Source organism: Camelina sativa, chromosome 3, assembly GCF_000633955.1.
Source record: "Camelina sativa cultivar DH55 chromosome 3, Cs, whole genome shotgun sequence".
NCBI lineage: Eukaryota > Viridiplantae > Streptophyta > Magnoliopsida > Brassicales > Brassicaceae > Camelina > Camelina sativa.
In genome coordinates, this window is record NC_025687.1 from 12,991,774 (window position 1) to 13,007,788 (window position 16,015).

General features: G+C 35.4%; 4 protein-coding genes across 6 annotated transcripts; 3 read left to right on the top strand and 1 right to left on the bottom strand.

Annotated features, from left to right (window-relative positions):
* On the top strand, nucleotides 1,171-2,949 carry LOC104776853 (probable 2-oxoglutarate-dependent dioxygenase AOP1). Its single transcript, XM_010500995.1, has 3 exons — nucleotides 1,171-1,629; nucleotides 2,148-2,484; nucleotides 2,582-2,949. Exons 1-3 carry the CDS (start codon nucleotides 1,244-1,246, stop codon nucleotides 2,828-2,830), a joined length of 972 nt encoding a protein of 323 aa, XP_010499297.1. The 5' UTR covers nucleotides 1,171-1,243; the 3' UTR covers nucleotides 2,831-2,949.
* On the bottom strand, nucleotides 2,951-5,183 carry LOC104776854 (zinc finger protein CONSTANS-LIKE 15). Its single transcript, XM_010500996.1, has 4 exons — nucleotides 4,198-5,183; nucleotides 3,870-4,034; nucleotides 3,285-3,529; nucleotides 2,951-3,171 (listed from the first exon to the last, which is right to left on the bottom strand). The coding sequence occupies exons 1-4, from the start codon at nucleotides 4,969-4,971 to the stop codon at nucleotides 3,069-3,071; spliced, it is 1,287 nt and encodes a 428-aa protein (XP_010499298.1). The 5' UTR covers nucleotides 4,972-5,183; the 3' UTR covers nucleotides 2,951-3,068.
* On the top strand, nucleotides 6,816-10,502 carry LOC104776855 (U4/U6 small nuclear ribonucleoprotein Prp3-like). 3 transcript variants are annotated; one of them, XM_019243695.1, is made up of 7 exons: nucleotides 7,044-7,447; nucleotides 7,620-7,688; nucleotides 7,768-7,895; nucleotides 7,983-8,339; nucleotides 8,424-8,618; nucleotides 8,717-8,871; nucleotides 9,440-10,502. In XM_019243695.1, exons 3-7 carry the CDS (start codon nucleotides 7,809-7,811, stop codon nucleotides 10,311-10,313), a joined length of 1,668 nt encoding a protein of 555 aa, XP_019099240.1. In that variant the 5' UTR covers nucleotides 7,044-7,447; nucleotides 7,620-7,688; nucleotides 7,768-7,808; the 3' UTR covers nucleotides 10,314-10,502. The 3 variants fall into 3 exon arrangements, with proteins under 3 accessions (XP_010499299.1, XP_019099240.1, XP_019099241.1); XM_010500997.2 differs by having other exon boundaries at nucleotides 6,816-7,447; nucleotides 7,620-7,895; nucleotides 9,440-10,500; XM_019243696.1 differs by lacking the exon at nucleotides 7,044-7,447 and having other exon boundaries at nucleotides 7,763-7,895.
* LOC104776856 lies at nucleotides 10,669-12,029 on the top strand. The gene is made up of 2 exons (XM_010500998.2): nucleotides 10,669-11,085; nucleotides 11,474-12,029. The coding sequence occupies exons 1-2, from the start codon at nucleotides 10,903-10,905 to the stop codon at nucleotides 11,825-11,827; spliced, it is 537 nt and encodes a 178-aa protein (XP_010499300.1). The 5' UTR covers nucleotides 10,669-10,902; the 3' UTR covers nucleotides 11,828-12,029.

A 16,015-nucleotide genomic window follows, 5' to 3' on the forward strand; every position in this document is an offset into this window, starting at 1 on the left:
GGGTCTCTTGTTCTTGTACTGGAACTTGTAGTTGTGTTTCAATTTATGTTTTGAACTTATGTTTATGTAATTTTAACAACATTTTGTAATTTACAAGTTTATTTTCAGTTTTAATTAAAAGTTTTTTTGGCTAATTATGAATTTTAAATTGCATAATTAGAAAATAATCATAATTAATTTGCATAATTTGAAAATAATCATAATTACAAAATGTATAATTCATCATTCAAACCTTAGCTGTTGCGACGGAAATAAAAATTGCAAAGCCATCGCAAAGTTTGTGAGGGAATGACTTGAATTAAGTTGCAAGGAATCTGCTATTGATATTGTCCCTCACAATTTGCGTTGTTTTTGTGAGGGCATTTTTTTCTTCGCAAAAGTTGCGAGGGATTCGCGACATTGACCAATTTGCGAGAAGCGATTTGCGAAGGAAGTGTGTTCCTCGCAATTTCCTTGTTTTTGCCTATTTGCGAGGGATTTGCTATGAATTCTTCTATCGCAATAGGCGTGTTTTCTTGTAGGTGATCTTTGAAAAAAATGTGATTCATAAGATGATTCATTTTTTAAAGTTACCTAATGAAAAGACACAATTATAATAAAAAATTGCAACTTGTGATATAAATGTTTAAAGACGAATATGTAAATGACAAAAGAATATAACTAAAAAACGCTAATGAATAGACGTAACTCTAAGGATTGTTACTAGGATTGTTATTATTAAGAGATTGTTTACTTTAGTTTTGATTCTTATATAAATTTAATACAATTTTCCTATTTCATAAAATATAATTTATATCCTTATTTTTATTAATAATTTATAATTATTTTTTATTGTTGATGTGGTATGGTATGTAATCATATATGATCAATGTTTAAATGGGGGGGGGGTTTGTTTTTTTCATATCTAGTGATATTTGATTGGGGTTATAAATTTAATATAATTTTCTTATTTCATAACAAATATAATTTAACCTTATTTTTATTCATAATTTTCTACATATTTTTTTTATTGTTGATGTGGTATGTAATCATATGGTCAATGTTTAAATGGGAAATATTTTTATTGTTGCTAGTGATATTTGATTGGGTGGGGTGTTGTCATGCTTGGTGGTCTTCTGGGCCGAAATATATGTGAACACGTGGTGAACATTTGGGACTATATATGCAAACACTTGGTCTTTCTCCTCTTAGGTTTCTTCACCTAATCTTCAAAATCGTTACACAACACAAGACCAAACTAAAGATGTCGATCAGTTCGGAAACCCAAGTTCCCCTTTCGCTCCCGATCATCGACTTCTCCAGTCCAGATCTCAAACCGGAAACCCCCGAGTGGGACTTGGTTAGATCCCAAGTCCGAAAAGCCTTAGAAGAGTATGGATGTTTCGAGGCGTTGTTCGATGGAGCTTCCATGGAGCTACGGAAGGTTAAGTTGCTCGAGGCCTCCAAGGAGGTTTTCGATTTGCCATTGGAGACCAAACAGAGTACAAAGACAAACATACATTACGAAGGATACTTGACGCTTCCGATTGTCCCTTCACAAGAAGGCATGGGCTTTTACGGTGTTGATAATCCTAATGTTGTTAATGACTTGACTCACAAGCTTTGGCCTCAAGGCAACACCTTCGTCAGGTACCCTTCTTATCACTTGAAACAAACTTTTGGCAGTGCATGTTTGTAGGCTTTTACAGAATTATTTGGCTTTTTATTTGGTTTTAATTTATATAGAAATGCATGTGAATGGTATATTTTTTAGTACGTATTTGGTTTTCTTAAGAACCAATTTGAAAATAAAATAAGTTCTAATACGTTTTTATATTTTAATATTAGTTTTAGGCTTTTAGCTTTAGTTTTAGTTTTTGTGTGTTTAAGTTTTTAGAACAAACCAAAGCTCCTGTAATAACTTGCATGAATGACACATTACACCTACGACTTTTATTTATATACTTTTTGAGGAGTATATTTTTAATTATCTCTTTTGCATGAATGACACCTTACACCTACTACTTTTATCTATTTATATATAACATATTTAATATAACCAATCAGAACATTTTAACCAATAAGCGGAGTGTGATGAAGAATAGAAAGATTGAATTTTAATTTTCATCATCTAAAATACTAAGATTAATAGTACTACATAATTTCAGCAAGAATGTTCAGTCGTTTGCGGAGAAGTTAATAGAATTAAGCTTGAAGGTGAGGACAATGACTCTGGAGAGTTTCGGACTCGAGAAATACATGGAGGAGCATCTTAACTCAGCGAATAAGCACTTTCAGATACTTAAATACAAAGGACTTTCCGATGATGATACAAAGAGTAAGATAGGTTTTTACCCTCATATCGATAGGCACTTCCTCACAATACTCAGCCAGAACGATGACGTAGATGGCTTGGAGATCAAAACCAAAGATGGCAAAGAGTGGATCAAAGTTAAGCCATCTCAAGCTGCTTCTTTCATTGTTATGGCCGGAGCTTCTCTTCATGTAACCAAAAATATGCTTTCTTGAATCTCAAGTTTCGTTCTTTTATAACGTCCTTTAGTTATGTGATTAACATATATGTAAGAATACGGTGTTGTAGGTACTGTTGAATGGTGGGATATTTCCTCCGATTCACCGTGTGATTACAACCGGAAAGAAAGATCGGTATTCGGCTGGACTGTTCACGATTCCTAAAGAAGGAGTGATCATAAATGCGCCTGAGGAGATGGTAGATGATGAACATCCTCGTCTCTATAAGCCTTTTGATTTCTGGGGTTTCTTGAAATTCAGCAACTTGCCTAACGCCCGGAAAGACATATCTGATCTCACCACTTACTGTGCGCTTTAAGTATTATTATCTATTATGCCTTGCGAATAAATGTAACTATGTTTCATTGGATCATTAGCTACATATGCTTGTTCAGACGTTGTTTACTTTTTGCTCTTGAGTTGTTCTTTTTGCAAATACTGTCAAGGTGCATTAGCTTGTGAGACTTTAAATTGCTTTGATAGACCAAGATATACAGTCAACAACATATTTCTTTTAATTTAAAAAGGGTAAAGGGAAACTTATATGATGTAGAGACTTAAGGATAAGGAGCTTCACTAGCTTTCACAAATCTGCCTCTGACACGCAACCTAGTGTCCGCTCTTGCCTTCCTCGATTCATACCTTATAGTCTTATCATATCTGTTCACACCAAGATCCAAGACAAAGGGAGACACGTAATATGGTATTAGGTTCTTTGGGGGAGATTGGGCAATAGAAAATTATCAAAAGGGAAAAGAAAAATCAGCAAATACCTCCGTGTGTTCCTCTTTTTCTTGTAACGCTGCATTGCATTGCCTCTGTTCTGAGCCAGCCGCTCCAGATCAGCCTTGGTTGCCAATAGTCTTGTGGTCTTACAACTAGTTCCAGCAATGCAATGCAAGTCGCTGGAGGAGGAGTTGGAAGCTTTCTCGGAGCCAAAGGTAACTGAATGATGGTTGCTCTCAGATGTTGTTGGTTGTACTTGTACCTGGCATGATGTTGATCGCTTGTAGTCATCCTGCAAAAGAATCCTAATCAGCATCACAACAGTATGTGTATGTATTGGTTACAGTTAAGTTGCCTAGCACATAGATATGACAAGTCAAAATGTTGGAACTGGTATTCTGGGGTAAAAGTAAAATATAGAAAAGCAAACCAACTAGTAACTTATCTCTAAGTAGGTTTCAAGTTCTCAAATCTATCTCCATTCACTAAAAAGGGATACACTATCTACAACAGTTTCTGAGAAGAAAATGGAGATAAGAACCTATGAGTTTTGACTTTTGAAACACTACTCTCTTCAAGTTTTATCACGAAAATACTTACTTAAATAACGAATGCGTATGAGAACTATTTACCTTACAAATCCGTTTTACACCTTTCACGTTAGTGGAACAAGTTTCATTCATATTGTCAACAAAGTTGTTGATTGCGAATGAAGCAGCACCTTTTGCTAGATATGCAGCTTCCATTTGGCTAGTGTCCTCGGGTCCCCTTAACTGTCCCAAGTTAAAATCCCATATCTGCAAGTTCACTATACATGTTAACAGAACCCTTTCATCTGTTGATCATTTGGGAAAACACATCACTTAACAGACTGTCCATTAAGAGAAACTTAAACTATTCTAAGCACAAACCAAAACAGCAACCATGGCCAAAACAATCAAAACAGAGATAAAGTTGAACCTGAGAACTCTGCCCACCACTAGGATTAGTAGCCTTCCACAGCAAAGGTGTAAAGGACGTCTGCTGGGGCAAGTGGTTAACTTCTCTGCCATAGATCTCCTCTACATCTCTTTCCCATTCCAACCTCTCAGGCATCTCCGGAACCATAATCCCTTCTCCTGCTTCTCCATCTCCATCACGATCACAATCACCATCATCACCAACAACAACATCCTTCTTAAGCAACTCCTCAAGCTGTTTACACAACACCTGTTTATACCTCCCACAACTAGAAGAAGACCCACGTTTATTAAACGTAGTATCACTAGGAACAATCAAATCCTGGAGAACAACATCAGATCCCAAAACCCACGAATCCAACTGCATCCCCAAATTCTCCATCATCGGAACTTGACTCTCTTCTTCTTCTTCTTCTTTTTTCCTCCCTCCTTCCAAATCAATCCCCCATAAAGCAGCAAGCTCCAGCGCCGACAGACAGCCGGAGAAACCTTCAACGGCGGATCGAACATGAGCATCGGAAACAGAGCAGCTCCCGTGAACATCCCAATCACACTCCTGACACAAAACAAAATTATCGGTGAAGCAACGTACAGAGACGGGCTCGTTACCGCAGTTATCACATATCTGAGATCGAACGTGCTTCCTCGACAAGAGATTCGCCGTGTGGACGTGCTGATCACACGGCAAACAAAGCTTCGCCGTATCGGCTCTACAAAACAATACCGCCGCACGCTCGCCGCAGAAATCGCACGGTGCTCTCTCTGAACTATCCATAACTAACTCCCTTCTTTATTATCTGCAAATCTTTATTGGAATAAAGAAGACAACGAAGCTTTGGGATTTACTACTACTAAATGTTGCCATGTATGGAACTTTGTGTATAAAAAATGGATTGTTCAGATCGAGACGGCGAAGCTGACGTTGAAGGTACTGAACGTGACAGAGATAGAGAACCTATGGAGAAAATATCTAATCTTCTTTTCCAACTTTTTTATATTCTTTACTTATATAGAGTAAGTTAGATCAAAGCACATGATTATATTGGCATTATTTCTTTCCGTAAATAGTAATGACTTTTTTAAACCTTTGGAGTTTTGTTCATTTTTAAATCAGTGTAGGGAAAAAAAAATCAGTGTAGTAACTAAGTAACAGCTTCGATCATCTTTTCTCTAATCACAAACATTTCAGCATAATTTAGTCATCTGAATACTCGACATGTAGATACATAGTACTTAATATTTCGATAAATTAATATATTTATTCATTCTCTTTTTTTTTGTAAAAAAACAAAATATCAGCAATTGATAACTTTGAATAGATAACTCAACAAATCATACATATAAAAGTAAGGTTTCACTCTCTCTTTACTAGTCTATTTAGCATTTAAGTTTTTTAAAATTAATAATTATTTTAAATTAAATAAAAATATAATAACGTACATTAATTTTAAATTAAATTAAATAAAAATCCATATTTTACTACTAAATTGTAACTGAAATTACATAAATTATGAATTGACAATTTATTTGACAATTCATTTCATTCAAACACACTATAAATTATAACTATAACTCCTCTAATTAAATTATATTAGAAATGTAACTTTCAACCCTTAGAATCCCATAAATAATCATTCTCACATCATCATCCACCATATCTCAAATTCTAAATATTTTCTTTGTTTTGTTTATGTTCTTGCATGGGTTCAAAACTCATGGTAAGAGTATGATTATATATTCTGTTAGATTTATCTTATTTTGTTCAAATGTTTTTTTTTTATGTAATTTTTCCTTCCATCTTTTTCTTCTGATTATTTTCTAATTTTTAGTTACATATGTATAATAAAATTTTGGTGGCTGTAAAAAATAATTATAGATGCAGATTCAACAATACTAAATTTCGATCAAAGCTCATAAATCATCTTCATTCATGTATATTTATTTTATTTTTGAAAGTATGCAATGTTTACTGAGAAAAAAAAGAAAGAAAGTATGCAATATTTTAACAAAATAAACTGTTATAATCAAATTATTAAATAAAAAATGTAACTCTCTCTTAGAATTTATAATCATTATATTTAGTTCTTGTGATCCAAAATATAATGGTATAAAGATCATTATAATGTTTATTTAATTCAAAAATTTGTAATTTAATGATTTTCTATATAAAACAAAATTTGATATTCTATTTCCAAAATTTTTATTATAAAGAATAAATCGTTAGAATTTTACGTAGCAATATAGCTTAAACTAAAGTGGATATAAAAAAGATTAAAAAATAAATTAATCTTTGGGATGTTTTTTTATTGCATTTCATATGATTTTGTAGAAAATATATTTAATTGATACTTAAAATTAATAAAATATCATCGTTTAGTGAAATTGAAATTGAGAAAATTGTTGTAAAATAAAAGTAAATTTCTTATATCAGTCATCCAAACTACAAAAAAAATAACATAGAAAGCCAATTAAGAGTAACTCGGAAATGGGCTTGGGCCCATAATTGGAAGAGGGAAGGGAAGTTTGTTTGACGCGTCGGTGACAGATTTGTACTGTATATACCGGTGAGATATCTCCCGTCTTTTCACTCTCTTGATTTTTCCAGAGGTTACGAAGAATCTGATACAATAGCGCTTGGTTTCTCTGGGTCTTTTTGGTTCAATTTCGATTAGCTGGTTTATTCCGGTTGTGAATTTTCGTATATTAATAGGACCGACGAAGCAAAATTCCTAAGCTCAGTAAAAAACAAAAAAAAACCAAACCCTAAAATCGCCATGGATAAGGAGAGATATTCCAGGAGCCACCGTGACGATCGTGATCGTGATTCGAGTCCCGACCATTCTCCGCAACGTGAAGGCGGACGCCGCCGCGATCGCGATGTTGAGTCGAAGCGGCGTGATTCAGACCACTACCGTTCATCGAGGCGCGAGGATAGGGAGGATGAGAGAGATAGGGGTAAGGAGAGAGGTAGGAGATCTGTAGAGCGAGGCGAGAGGGAAGGCAGTAGAGATAGGGAAAGGTATCATCATGAGATGGCTCACGAAGGAACTAAAGAGAAGGAATCGAGGAGCAAGAGGAAAGAGAGAGACGAGGAGAATGGGGCTAGGGATGGGAAGAAGAAATCTAGGTTTTCCGATGGGAATGGTGAGAGGAAGAGCAGGTTTGAGGATGTGGCTATGGAATCTGAGAACAAGAGTGCTCACGTCACTGAGGGTTCTGGGGCTTTGAATCCTACCAGCGGCGTTTCGATTGTGAGTTCTCTATACCTTTTTTTGTTAATCTTCTTAGTTGCTACTGTCTGTTTCTTCTGTTTGCTTACTCGAGACTTGTTCAAAATTACCTCGAGTCTTCTTTGCTACTTGAGCTTCAAATAGGTTGTGTGAATGGTGTTTGAAATGCTTGTATCTTCTTGTCTCTGTGCAGGGCGCCTCTTCAATTACTTCTGTTGCATCGGAAGCTTCTTTGGCTCCTAGTCAAACCCTGCTCACTAAGGTATCTTCGATATATACAACGGATGAAAATAAGGCTAGTATTGTCAGATCTCATGAGGTTCCTGGAAAATCTAGTACAGATGGAAGACCATTGTCAACAGCTGGGAAAAGTACTCCAAACATGTCTTCTGATGCGTTAGCGAAAGCTAAGAAAACACTACAGTTCAAGCACAAAGGATTGGCGGATAAATTGAAGAAACTGCCTTTGGTAAGATCTGCAGATATTCTAGACATTTGCATTCATTCTGCTCTTACAACTTTGTATTTGATAAATTGCCCTTTCTTCTCTGTGCAGTTGAACAAGGGTACTAAGTCAACTTCAGAAGGTAGCCCAGATACCAGAGTACCATCATCGACTACCACTCCTGCTGTCTCTACAGGAACATCTTTTGCATCAGCAGTGCCACATTCTGGCCTTGCTGGTCTTGGGAGTATTAACATTGAAGCTGTTAAGCGAGCTCAGGAGCTGGCAGCTAACATGGGATTTCGTCTGGATGGAAACCTATTTTCAGGACAAGCACCCTCAGATACGGCTGTTGCAGAGAGACCCGCCAAGCCCCCTGTTCTGCGTGTGGATGCACTAGGAAGGGAGATTGATGAACATGGAAATGTTATTAGTGTGACTAAACCAAGCAATCTTAGTACATTGAAGGTCAGCAATGTTAATCTTAATGACTTAAGTTTTCATGTTTTTTTCTTTTTATGATCGAGCTTCTAATGTACTTGTATTTTACAGGTTAACATAAACAAACAGAAGAAAGACGCTTTTCAGATTCTTAAACCTCAACTGGAAGAAGATCTAAAAGAAGACCCCCATTTTGACCCACGGATGGGTATTGATGTAAAAAAGATTGTGAGACCTAAACGTATGACTTTCCAGTTTGTTGAGGAAGGTAAATGGACAAGAGATGCTGAGAGTTTGAAGTTAAAGGTATGCATTGTCTTTTGTATGAATTCCTTTTAACCATGTTCCTTCTTGGTGGTCTCTATAGTTGTCTCACTATGTGTATTTTTATCTTTCCTTTGTAGAGTCAATTTGGTGAAGCAAAAGAAAGGGAGCTGAAGGTGAAGCAAGTGCATCTGGCAAAGGCAAAGGATGATATAAATCCAAATTTGATAGAGGTATCAGAACGTGTCCCGAGAAAAGAGAAGCCGAAGGAGCCAATTCCAGATGTTGAGTGGTGGTACGTAATTTTCTCACCTTGTCCTTTCTGTTAATGCTCTAAGTTGTTTTTTTCTGAATTCTGATGTGACATTTACTTGGCATAACCTTGATGGAAACAAGTCATCCTACACTTATTAAATTTAACTTGAAACTTTTGGGGGGCATTTGACTAAAGTGATGAATCACCATAACTACACATTCAGTTAGCTCTCATCGATGCATGATATTCACATAATTGTTTGGTATTCTTGTTACTCCTGTTGGTTTAGGGTTATTTGTTTATTTTTTGAATTACTCGTTTTGTTGAGGTGGGATGTATACTATCAATAATGCAAATTCTTGATTTCTTTGGGTGTTGGCATATGTCATATAATTCTTCTGAAAGTTCAATGCTTTTATGATCAGCAGTAGTATGATTACTTAGAGAATATGGTAACATGGTTGGACTGATGATTATGATCCACTTATTACCTTCCAATGCAAGTCCAAATAGTTAATCTGGCTGCTTTGTTTTCTGCCGTGTTGGTCTTTTTCACTGTATATGTTCATGATGGGTTTTCTTAGTTCATAATTGTTTTATATTTCAGGGATGCAAATGTCCTCGTCAATGGCGAATACGGTGACATAGCCGATGGCATTATTACTGAAAGCGATCTAAAGATAGAAAAACTTACTCATTACATTGAGCATCCTCGTCCCATAGAGCCACCTGCAGAGGCAGCGCCTCCACCACCCCAACCTCTCAAACTGACAAAGAAGGAACAGAAGAAACTGCGAACACAGAGGCGTCTAGCAAAAGAAAAGGATAAACAGGAGATGATCCGACAAGGGTTGCTTGAACCACCAAAAGCAAAGGTGAAGATGAGCAACTTGATGAAGGTTCTTGGGTCTGAAGCGACCCAAGACCCAACCAAGCTTGAAAAAGAGATCCGCACAGCAGCTGCCGAGCGTGAGCAGGCTCATACGGACAGGAACGCAGCCCGGAAGCTAACTCCTGCAGAGAAACGTGAGAAGAAAGAGAGGAAGCTATTTGATGATCCAACAACGGTTGAGACACTTGTGTCGGTGTACAAGATCAAGAAGCTATCGCATCCTAAAACAAGATTTAAAGTGGAGATGAATGCAAGAGACAACAGACTAACAGGGTGTAGTGTGATGACGGAGGGAATGAGTGTTGTTGTGGTTGAGGGCAAAAGCAAAGCGATAAATAGATATGGGAAGCTGATGCTGAGGCGAATAAACTGGGAAGAAGCAGAGAAGAAGGAAGAGAAGGATGACGAGGAAGAAGAGGCGAATGGGGAAAACAAATGTTGGTTGGTTTGGCAAGGAAGCGTTGCAAAGCCGAGTTTTCACAGGTTTCATGTACAAGAATGCCTGACCGAATCCTCTGCCAAGAAAATTTTCATTGATGCTGGTGTTGTTCACTACTGGGATCTCGCCGTCAATTACTCAGACGACTAAAACCTCTTTCCTCATATCACCATCACCTATAAATGCTTTTTAACTATTTGGACATGTTATTGCGGTTCTGTGAACATATTTTTCACCTTGTTCTGTTGTCTGGTGTTTTAGTTTTGAACAAGAATGATATGTTTCTACGAGGTAATAACTATTAAAGTTGGTGATGCAACATAAAGGATCTGATTCACAGCGCCCAAAGTACCATTAATAAAAGATAAATTGAGCACTAACGGATATTAACATGATTATGTTTGTATTTGTCTCACGTCTCACAGGCATGAGCCGCGCGTGTAGAGAGGTTGGTCATATGTTTGATGAAAATAACACAGACGTGCGACAAAATGCGAGGCTCAGTGCTTCATCTGTTACCTGACAGCTACGCCTCCTCCAGCTTTCTCTTTACCCAACATATAACACGGCGCGTGACCTCTTCGAAAGCCCCAAACTACCCTCAAACTCTCTCTCTCTTTTTCTTTTTGTTTTTATAGAATCTTCCTTCGTTTATGTTTTTTTCTATCTATCTTGAAAATTCTCTTTTGTTTTCTTTTCTTCTCCTCTGTTTTTGGAAACATTCCGGTGACAGAGGAACATGGAGACGATAACAGAGTATCTAGAGAGATCGATGCAGAATTGTTCACTGAGTAATCAGAGAAGAAGTATCGGAGATGGGTTTGGTATGACGGACGAACATATCCCCATCTCAGATAGATTCTTGGACCTCAATTCTCACTTCTCTGTTCCTTCTCATTTGGAACAGTGTCTTGATCTCAAGGTAAAACACTAAACCAACCTCTTTTGTTTCCCTATAATTGATATATTTTTTATGTTTTCTTGGGGAAGAGATATATTTGAGAAGTATCAGGGCTTGACCTTGAGCTTTCCTTTGAATAAGCAAATTCTTAGTGTTGCTTTTACAGTCAATCTTTTTATCTGCTTGATGATTTTCTTTAATGGAGCATATGTTTTTTTCGTACAGTGAGATTTGCATATATGATAAATCTAGTCCAAGCTATTTTTGTCACATAACTTGGGGTGCATTATTTTGCATTGCAAAGAGAAAGTACAAAAAAACAAAAAAAACAAAACTTTACTTCTGGTACATTAGGTTATTAGCTTTAGCATCAAAGGAGTTTTTAAGTTTTATTACTTCTGTAATGAAGACAGGAGAGGTTTACTACAGAAACTGGAATGATGGAATGAGAGTGAAGGAAGAAGATCCTAGGAAATTGGCGAGCAGGAACAATGTAGATCAATCCAGTGGAGAATCGTATGGAACTGTGTTTTCATCAGAAGAAGGTAACTCGTATTATGAAAGCCAAGAGTCTTCATCCGAGTCGTCTCCTTCATCGAGAAAATATCGAAAAGACGAGGAAGAAGAAGAAGAAGATGTTATTGTGGTAGCTGGTTGCAAAGCTTGTTTCATGTATTACATGGTACCTAAACTCTCAAAGAATTGCCCCAAATGTGCAACTCTGCTTCTCCACTTTGATCAACCTCACTCTTCTTCTTCTTGAACGTCTATCCTTCTCGTTTTCATTTTCATTTCTTCGTCTTCTCATTTTTTTTTATATAAACGAGTGGTCGTGTTGGTGTGTGAGTGGGCATTAATACGAGTTTTAACTTTTTGAAGGCAATGTTAAGGTAGTTAATTGGATATAAAAAACATGTATTAGTAGTGATAGCATAATGAAAATAAACATTTATAATTTGGCCTTCTTTTGGACAATGCGGAACAAGTGGATGGGTAAAACAAAATACATTTTGGTAACTTGGTTAGTGTAGTACAAGTGTCATCGCTGGGGGTTGCGTGTGTTTATGGGTTTTACATATTACAGAATAACAAAACAGATTGCTATGTTGTTATGGGATTCACTGACTTGTGATGAGAGTGATAGCATATATGGGTTGGTAATGAAAGGGGAGAGTGGAGGGGATGTTTTTGTTGCGTTAAAGTTGGTCAATGAAGATAACGCCCTTATTAGGACTCGCGCGCTGCGTGGAAAGAAAAATTAAAAAGCATAATCATTGCAAGCATGTGATTTACCACAATTCCTGTTTCCTTTGTATCCCATTTTGATTTATAAATATAAAAAAATAACTTTTGGTTTGAGTCTTTTGACCAAAAATAAAAATGACTTTATACAACAAATTTATAATCAAACCATAATTTCCCTCCCCAAAATTGTCAACTTTTGCAATCATCTACTGTATATACAATATTTTTAAAAGTGGCAGTAATTCACAGCAACGACAGCTCACATTCGATGAACCGTAGTTACAAATATTAATGTAAACAATCGAAGAAGAATAAAAGTCACATTCGATGCTTAATACTGTCACATTAAATGCTTGCTAATAATAATAAAAAGTCAACTTGTAAACATGATCTCTATATTGCATTAGCTATGTATGTATCTTGGGATTTTGATTTTATTGACTTCTATCTCGATACAAGTTATTATTAAAGGGAAATCGTCTAATCGAGATATGTCTAGCTATCTTCGTGGTTCTAAGTTGTTGTGTGAATAACTTAGCCATATTGGAAAGCTAGTGTCTGAACTCTGAGCGATGAAGATCTTTTCGTTTTGTTTCAAGATCTTAGCAAAGAATATGAGCCATTTCTGCCTTTTTATGAGATGAAACACCTCCTTGTGAACTTTCTCTAAACAATATACATGTTATGGGCATAGCCAATAAGGCAGATGAAGCATTCAATAGGTTTAGCGGTTACAAGGTTGTGAGAAATTTTCAACTCTTGGTTGTGCATTTCCTCAACATGGCACATTCGCTAGATCTAACCAAAACAACTTTGAGAACAAAGAGAAGCATAAAAAGAATCAAGGTTCTTACCGACCTTGTCAAATCTATGTAGTTTTTGATTAAATGTTGTAGTCACTTTGATAACGGTTATCAAAGTGATTATATTCCTCAAGCCCTAACTCTGATGTAAATCTATGGTCAACAACGAATAGGATGGTATAGTGATATATATGCTAGTGCATTTTCTCGCATCACATCACATGAACATCTTCAAGAAGCAACATCTTATTCGGGTTCAAAATTTCATGGTTGGTGATGAGTCTTACCGATCTCACACGTTAGTTAATAACAGACACTAGCTTTCGCGTATAGCATTTCAGATCATGTAATCTTCATCTTAAGTATGTTATATATGGTTTTCCAACTATGTATATCTTTTTTTTTTAATATATTTCTATATGCTATGTGATATTGATGTTTGGTGTGAGTTTTGATTCGATTTTAATAAGGTGGGTGTCTTGATTTTGAGAGTGTTGACGTAGGAAAAAATATCTGAATCTTTAAAAGTTGGGAAACTCAGAGATGTTATATATGGTGCTCTCTACCCTCATGTTAACTAGTGATTATTTATCATGTCTGACATTAAGAGTTGTAACATCCATAGTTATGGATATCCTCCAACTTCTTAAAGAATATCAAGCCGACTAAGTAATAAACTCATGCATAACATTATAAAAGAAAACAATATATGGAATGGCTTTATATTTAGAATTGGTAAATTATCAGTGAATTATATATAGACATGGATTGCAATATTTTGGCAAATTCATTCGAATAATATCTGGTGTTTTATATATCCTAATAATTTCAACTTTCAATGTATCAATATATATATATATATATAATCGTCTTCCTCTTAAACGTTAAAGAATCATGCCAATGACTTAAATGGCATCAAAGTCGACATCTATGCATGTCAAAATTTGATTAATTTTCACTTCCATATATAAGATGGTGCATGATGATGATTTGAAATGCGTTAATAAAATGGTCTTAGCTCCACTATCTAAATTGGGAATGTTATATATTCTATGGTTGTAAATTTGTAATTATGGTCTATTTGTTGTGAGTCTTATTTTTTTTGTTGGATTTAATATATATTAGGGTTCTTTCACTTTTGCATATATATAATAAATTAGGACTTTTGTTTTTTTACTAGTTGGTTCGCATAATGTTTATAATTTGTATTGTCCCTGAACAAACTCATGGTTTATCTTGTAGTCAAGTCATGTTCGGACTAGGCTGGACTTTGACATATATATATGAATCCGAGAAAACCGAGTTAAAAATATACTACTATACATGTTTGCGAATTTCAGGTCGTACTAAAGTGTCTTTACCAAATAAAAAGACCATGGTACACTTAAATGAGTATTCCGATCGCATCTAAAACTGCATGCTCAAAAAGGTTCCTCACTACACATTTATCTTTATTCTGTTCTACAACCGATTTGAATTTTAGCGATATTTGACGACGGAATAATCTATCAATCTATGCCACAATTTCGTCAAATTTTTGCAACTATTTAGTAACAATTTTTCTTAGAATATTTCACTAAGATTAGTCAGCAGCAATCATATATCACTCTTAGTCCACGTAAGTTTCATGCTTAATTATTACCGTCGCAAAAAAATCAATTTCTTTTTTTCGTCAGTATTCAGTAGCTAACCATATATAGAAATAAACAAAAAGAAATTAAGAAAATTTCACTAAACATTCATAAATTTGCACAAACTTTTTTATAGTTTAGGGAAAGTCTTGCTTTATTTCATCGGGAAGTTTGTTAAACGAGTAAAAATATTTATGGGCAGATATTAGGGATTAAACTATATGAGTTTTGTGTTTAACTCAATAAACTTTGTGCTTTATATAGACATTTCGTACATTATAAAAGTGAAAGTGATAAAAAACACATAATAGCTCTTCCGGAAGGTAAGAATATGACAGCAGCATCAAAGACTTCACAATTATATACTAATATACAAGTACAACGTATGTGAAAGAAAAAGCATGTAGGGATTAGACCAAAATGAATCATGTAAATCAATCGGAGTGCATAGTGTATATGTATTATTCAGTAATTTGTTCGAATTGATAGAAAACTCAAAACTTGTTATATGTTTTCACCATCTACAAAACCATATGTATGGTTTACTTTTAGGCAGCCACTATAGACATCTTAAATAGCAAAAGTATTCGGTTTTGTAAATTTGTGGTTCAGTCCGGTTATATAGAGTATTTATGTATATATATATACGTGAAAACAATCGGGTGGGGGTCACATGCAGTTCAGAGAAAGAGCAGAACAGTCCCCACGTCGTCTGTAGTTTGGGTCCTCGGGCTGTGGGGATGCCAAACATCATCATGCATGCCCAACTCTCTTTTTTATTATTTTTCTCTTTCTTTTTGGGATTTTATTATACCCATTTTAGGGTTTTCTTTTGTATATTCATGTCTTCCTACAACCATCGATCGAATATATAAACCACATTTTTCCCTTTGAATATAAAAGAAAAAAAAAAGAATAGATGCTTTACTAATTTCTACTCTTACTTTATTTCTCCAACATCATTTCTTTATTATTAGCCTTTCATTCTCTCTTCACGCTCCCTTTTATGGTTTCCTTTTAGTTTGATTCAACTTCCCATCATGCATGTATACATATTATATTCTATGTGCAATTCCAAGTAATCTATCTTATTATTGACATTTTGACAGATATTGTCATCATATTCCTCTCCACTCTCTGCCCATTCCACTTGCCTCATTTCTAATCTAAAGGATATATTATTTTTTAAACAAGACACTCATGCAACCTTTCTCTGTATCTGCATATATGTAATTAAGTGCAACTCAAGTACTACTCCTACATATATATATA

Coding starts and splice junctions, on each gene's coding strand:
- LOC104776853 (XM_010500995.1), top strand. CDS start 1,244: ATGTCGATCAGTTCGGAAACCCAAGTTCCCCTTTCGCTCCCGATCATC. Junction 1,630..2,147: donor CAAGGCAACACCTTCGTCAG/GTACCCTTCTTA, acceptor ACATAATTTCAG/CAAGAATGTTCAGTCGTTTG. Junction 2,485..2,581: donor TGGCCGGAGCTTCTCTTCAT/GTAACCAAAAAT, acceptor ACGGTGTTGTAG/GTACTGTTGAATGGTGGGAT.
- LOC104776856 (XM_010500998.2), top strand. CDS start 10,903: ATGGAGACGATAACAGAGTATCTAGAGAGATCGATGCAGAATTGTTCA. Junction 11,086..11,473: donor AACAGTGTCTTGATCTCAAG/GTAAAACACTAA, acceptor TCTGTAATGAAG/ACAGGAGAGGTTTACTACAG.
- LOC104776855 (XM_010500997.2), top strand. CDS start 6,971: ATGGATAAGGAGAGATATTCCAGGAGCCACCGTGACGATCGTGATCGT. Junction 7,896..7,982: donor AATTGAAGAAACTGCCTTTG/GTAAGATCTGCA, acceptor TTCTCTGTGCAG/TTGAACAAGGGTACTAAGTC. Junction 8,619..8,716: donor CTGAGAGTTTGAAGTTAAAG/GTATGCATTGTC, acceptor TTTCCTTTGTAG/AGTCAATTTGGTGAAGCAAA.
- LOC104776854 (XM_010500996.1), bottom strand. CDS start 4,971: ATGGATAGTTCAGAGAGAGCACCGTGCGATTTCTGCGGCGAGCGTGCG. Junction 4,035..4,197: donor GTGGTGGGCAGAGTTCTCAG/GTTCAACTTTAT, acceptor GTGAACTTGCAG/ATATGGGATTTTAACTTGGG. Junction 3,530..3,869: donor GTGTAAAACGGATTTGTAAG/GTAAATAGTTCT, acceptor ATTCTTTTGCAG/GATGACTACAAGCGATCAAC.